The sequence below is a fragment of the Monodon monoceros genome, unplaced genomic scaffold (genome assembly GCF_005190385.1).
Source record: "Monodon monoceros isolate NGI ecotype Baffin Bay Population unplaced genomic scaffold, NGI_Narwhal_1 Super_Scaffold_9, whole genome shotgun sequence".
NCBI classification, from domain to species: domain Eukaryota; kingdom Metazoa; phylum Chordata; class Mammalia; order Artiodactyla; family Monodontidae; genus Monodon; species Monodon monoceros.
In genome coordinates, this window is record NW_021703786.1 from 24,626,056 (window position 1) to 24,632,055 (window position 6,000).

Sequence of the window (6,000 nt, forward strand, 5' to 3'; positions counted from 1 at the left end):
TGCTGCGTGTGGGCTTTCTCTAGCTGCGGCGAGCAGGGGCTACTCTTCATTGCGGTGCATGGGTTTCTCATTGCGGTGGCTTCTCTTGTTGCGGAGCATGGTCCCTAGAGTGTGTAGGCTCAATAGTTGTGGCGCGTGGGCTACAGGGCACATGGGCTTCAGTAGTTGTGGCTTGCGGGCTGTAGAGCACAGGCTCAGTAGTTGTGGCGCACGGATTTAGCTGCTCCACGGCATGTGGGATCTTCCCAGACCAGGACTCGAACCCTTGTTCCCTGCATTGGCAGGCGGATTCTTAACCTCTGCACCACCAGGGAAGTCCCCAAATAGTTTTCTAAAAGGACATAAATGACAAACTTTCGACCAAGGAGTGAATGCCTTGCTGTCACCAACCATAGGAGGGTGTGGTGAGGCCTGGGTCCCCAGAGCCCTTCCCCACTCTGAGCAAGCCATAGACTACGGACCCACTGACTGCTAACCTCCCACACCGTCTCGAGGGAGCCCCGCATATGAAGAACTTGGGATCCGACTCCAAATTGTCAACGGACCCCAGCATGTTCGTCACGGACACAATGTCAGAATCAGAGGTTTGGTTCCCAAGCGAACCTAAAAGCCAATCAGTCTCCCAACACAGCTCAGTGCAGGGGATGGCCCCCCACCACCCAAGAGGCAACCGCACGCCAGGCTGACTCCTGCTGGACTCCAGTCCACCCCAGACCAGCCTGAGGCCGAGTCAGATAAAGGCCACTGTGGCTGCAGGAGGAGGTGGTGCCCTCTGCTCCACCACCCAAGCCTGCCGCCCCCTGGGCAACATTCAGATGCCTCCTGACACCCCAAGATCTTCTTGGTCCGGCCACTGCATGCCGAAGTGTCACATCTCTGTCCAGACAGCTCATCCCTGCAAGGAGGGACAGAACGGACAGAGGGGGCTGTGTTCCAGCAAATCCCTCCCAAGGTTTCTCTGGGAGCTGGGAGTGGAGACTCAGGACCCCTCGCTCAGGCCTGAGTCCCCAGTGGGCAGAGGTGAGCCTGGACGGAGAGATGGGCGCCCCCACCAAATTCGTCCTGCAAATTCCCCCGTCGCTGAAGGTGGCCAAAGACAGGGTCTGTGCTTGCACCCAGGAGCCCGGAGGACATCCCACCCCAGGGCCGTGGACAAACACGCCCCCTGCTGCCCCTCACTTGCGCTCCATGCCCTCAGCAAGTCCATCACACATGGCCGCTAAGAGCCTCGCCCCATGTCTGGGAACGCATGTGCCCTCTCCACACTCCCCTCCCACGCCCCCATTTCCTTTGGCAGGTTCACATCCTTCTCCTCCTCATTCCTGTCAAGCGGCAGAAGGATGTCACTGAGTGCAGGCCCACAGTACGCACCTCTTAAACATCGGCATGGCTTCCCCTGGACTGCGCAGGCCGGTTTTACCATAAACACCAGTGCACGGGGAGACAAGGAGGGTAAGGGCACAAGGACCCTAGCTGCTCACCTTGATTCCCTGATGGACCCCCCAACCTGAGTGGCCCCCACGCTCCGACTGCGCAGGGAGCAGTACTGCCCAGCTCCTGACCGCCCTGGTGTCTTCTGGAACCTGGAGCTCTGCCGACAGGGGTGCCGTGGGGGCTGGAGATGGGCAGGAGACACCTCTTCTCCTGGGCTCTGACTTTCAGGGTACCCAGTCTCCCCTAGCTCAGCCTCCAGCAGTTCCCTTCTTGATCACAGCCCCGCCCTCCTCTGCAGGCCCAGATCTTGGCCTGCGGGCCCCTCGACAACCCCACATTTCTCCCTGTCAGCCTCCCTCGTCCTGCGGGCAGTACTTGCTGCCCTGACACAGCGAAGCCTGTCGCCGCCCGAGGTTGGCATCTCTGTCTAGTGACCAGCTTTCTTCTAAGTTTTCAGGGCTCCAGGTATTCAGGACTAAGGGACACCCAAGGATACTGGGTCTCAGTCACCTCCCAGCCATGGAAGAAAGGCTGTGACCTTACTGGGCTCCTTCCACAGACAAGCACACCCGCAGAATGAGGCAGCACCCCAACAATTTCAAGGTAGCACGAATTCAAGTTCAAGAGGAGTGATTTGGTTCCCTCTGTCTTTGGCAATGGACTGTGGAATCCGAGACTTCGTTTGGACCCATCTTGGCATCAGTTTAGCCCTAACGTTGCATTCAGAACTGGACACCTCATCTCAAGGCCCCAGCCCCTCCCACACACACGCTCACAGCTCACAGCACAGGCTGCAGAACCTCCAGCTAAGCCTCCCTCCTCTCCGCCCCTTGGCTGCTCTGTCGCCTTTGATGGAAGGTCAGCAGGTCGGCCGCCCTCCACAGACCTGGTCCAGCCTGAAGCCCCGCTGGCTCCTCTCTCTGCTCCACCCTGAGTGCTGGGGGACCCCTCGCCAACACCCATGCCATGTGGATGGAGGCGCCTCACCCAGCAGCCCACACTTCCGGGAGAACTTCCCACCGTGCCCCAAACGACACCTCTGTGGAAGCCACAGCTGCAGCATCACCCCCTCTCCCTGGCCTTTGGCGGCCCAGGAAGGGTGAGTGGACGCAGCACTGGGAACGCAGGCCCCAGTTCAACAGCAAGGCCGGCCCCGCTGTGGGAACCCTGACAGACTCAAGGGCATCCAAGGGGACAGTCCCTGCATGCACGCTTTCTCGCAGACGTCCAGGCAGGAGTCTTGGAATCCCGTGTTTGTCCAAGCCTTCCCTCTTGTGCACGCCCACCTCTCCCGTCCTCCCACCTGCTGAGCAGCCACTCTGCGTGGGCTCCCCTTGGTCCTGCAGCCTGACCTCTGCCCCTCAAGGCCCGTCACCACTTGTCCCCAGTATCACCTGCTGATCCCCAGGCCCACAATGCACTCACCTCCAGCCCAGATCTCTCTCCTGGAGCCCTTCTGAGCATAGCTCAGACCTCTCTCCTGGGCTCCCCTGGCCATGGGAAACTGACCCTTGAGACGGCTCATTTGCTGCCAGACTGGCCACGTGTCCCAGGGTGGTCATCGTCACACACAGTATGAATGACTTGGGGATAAAGGCCACACCTCCCAGCCCAGGCTGACCGCAATAAGAGGTTCAGGGCCGGGGGCACGATGTCAAGTCAGGAGGGGCCATGGGGCGGCTGGCAGGCAGAAGCTGGCTCCTTCCACACGTGGGAAAGGCAGGGGTCACGTCTCTGCCCCTGCCCTGCCAGGCTCCTCTGCCCACACCCCTCCAGCACCCATGGGCAACTGCTGACATCAGAAGGCCCCCGGCAATGCACAAGGCACTGATTTCTGACGTGTGTGAAAATTACTTACACATTCAAGTTTCCTGTAAAACAACAACTAATTGTTTAAAACTTGTGTCAACACTCACCTGAGTCACATTATGAGTGAATCTGCGACCGGAAGTCACAGTGTGAAGTACTAGCTTATTCTACGTAAATTCTTTACCCACATTTGTAGCTTTACTATTTCTACTTCTACATTTACAGGAAGTTTTAGGAATGAAGATTTTTGAAAATAGCCATACCTGTCTTCCCACGTTCTCCTGGAAAGCAGCCTAGGAAGAGAAGCACAAACACAGCAGTGAGTTAGGTGTGCACTCGCTGGACATGAGTGATGGACGCATAGCAAATCCAGTGCAGGACAAATGAGCCATGACTGTTTTTTAAATAAAGATCCTCACTGCTGGCCACTCAGAGCCTCAAGGGTGGTTTATCTTTCTGATTTTACATCCTGGTGTGCTTTAAAACCATGATTTAAGAATTTTATAAAATCAGCTTAGCGGCCCAATGCTGAGCTTCACACCAAAGCCTAATTCAAGGTCTTAGATACAAAAATAAGAATAGAGTCATGGGCTTCCCTGGTGGCGCAGTGGTTGAGAGTCTGCCTGCCGATGCAGGGGACACGGGTTCGTGCCCCGGTCCGGGAAGATCCCACATGCCGCGGAGTGGCTGGGCCCGTGAGCCATGGCCACTGGGCCTGCGCGTCCGGAGCCTGTGCTGCGCAACGGGAGAGGTCACAGCAGTGAGAGGCCCGCATACCGCAAAAAAAAAAAAAAAAAAAAAAAAGAATAGAGTCATATCTGTTTGGTTAACTAAAAGCCCAAAACACAAATCATTTTCCTGGGGATGTGTGAGGACAGCTCACAGGACAGTGACCCCGAGTGCCGGGTCTCGCCATGCTGCCTTCCCCAGGACCTGCCACGGACATGCTCCACGTCCTGCTCACAGGCCCAGAGCTGGGCTGTTCACAAGGTCAAAACATTACGTTAGAATGAGGCATCCTTAGGCGGACCTTCTTGCCACCAGCTAGTAAACGCCCAAGGCGTGCAGCTGCACACAATGCAACCTCATCGCCACGCGCCATCCACCAGAGAGACAGGTCAGAGGACAGAGGGCAGGTGACTGGTGGCTTCAGGGAGCACCTAGGAGGGGTGACCCTGCCTGCAGATGCAGCCCCAATGCCTGGGGCAGGAGCTTCCTGGAAATGAGGTCGTAACCTCTAGGGCTTTCATTTCAGCTTCAACTTCATCATCCCCTGCAGGGCTCTGGGAGGAGCACATGCAGTTGTGCACAAGGAATCAAGACAACGGAACACAAAGACCCCCACGTGATGTTTAAATGTGCACCCGACACCTCTGGCAGGTAACAGAGAAAACCAGAAACTTGGTCGTCTCCAAGACCTCACACTTGGTGGCCCTGGGGAGGCACAGCTGGACTGGCACTTCCCCAAGGGCCCTCATGCAGCTTTCACACTGACAGCAGGGAGACTTGACTTTTGCTATGTACCATTTTGCACCTTTTGCAATAAATTCATTAAAGAAAATTTTAAAGCAAAAATGAAACCAACCAAAAGGCAATGGAAAAAAGATACAATGCCAATTTACATAACATGCGATATTTAGGAACACATTTACTATTCTGGTGACATCATTTAAAAGGTAAAAAATAATATGAGATTTACATGAAAAAGCACAAGTCCTAAGATGGTGACACAATGTTGAAAAAAAAGAAATGGGAGGAATGGCTCTACCCAGTATTAGGGTTACTAGAGAGCCATGGTAACCCAGACAAAAAGACAGACACAGATCGATGGGACAGAACAGAGAAAACTTTAGGATAGAGAGGTAAGCAACGAATTCTCAGATTCTCAGACTTGACACCAGAAACATGACCCATAAAAGAAAAAACTGGTAGGTTGGATCTCATCAAAATTTAAAAAACTCTTGTTCTCATGAAAGACCTTGTAAAAGAGGATGGGCAGACAACCCACAGACTGGAAGGAAGAACCTACAAACCACTCACCCAAGAAAGAAAAGACTCCTAAACTCAACAATAAAAACAAACAACCCCATGAAAAAAGGGGCAGAAGACTTTGCTGGGGCTCAGGGCAGGCCACCCAAGCCACATATTGATATTCTGAATTAAAGTTACTTGAGAAACGGCCAGTAGGAGAAAAATGATATTAAAAACACTCTGACTGGGAAAGCAGGAATAAATCTCCGATGTGAAGGTACCCTCCCCATTCCAGGAGGAGAGAAAGCGTCCTCATTACCAGTTAGGGAAATAAACCTTGTCACTTCTTCATGAGCCTCTTTGTTAAATCTTCACAAGTAACTGTTTGCCTGAAAATGATATAGAAACAGCCTGCTTTGGTCACTTTGTGGTCCCATTTTTATGAGACCTCCGTGTATACGAATTACCTTGTTTCTTTTTCTCCTGTTAATCTGTCTCGTGTCAATTTAATTACTAGACCAGCCAAAATCCACCAAGAAGGACTGGTGTGGGGGGAGGAATTTCCCCCTCCCCAACAACTTAAACAGGCACGTCACCAAAGAGGATACAGGTGGTAAATATCACATGGAAACTTGCTCATCATCACTAGCATCGCCATCAGAGAAATGCAAGTTGAAGCCACAATGAGCTATCGTCACACACCTAATCAGAGCAACTAACGCAGAAATAACGACACCACCAAATGCTGGTGAGGCCACAGAAAAACTGATCGCTGACAGAATGATG

At 53.5% G+C, this 6,000-nt stretch overlaps 1 protein-coding gene across 2 annotated transcripts in view; it reads right to left on the reverse strand.

The window, feature by feature from the left end:
- The window catches only part of TBCD (tubulin folding cofactor D), a 184,312-nt gene that overhangs the window by 66,116 nt on the left and 112,196 nt on the right, over nucleotides 1-6,000 (reverse strand). For both annotated transcript variants that reach the window (XM_029210935.1, XM_029210934.1), the window contains exon 16: nucleotides 3,507-3,536. In XM_029210935.1, the coding sequence (XP_029066768.1) occupies nucleotides 3,507-3,536 (30 nt within the window). The remainder of the gene's footprint in view (nucleotides 1-3,506; nucleotides 3,537-6,000) is intronic.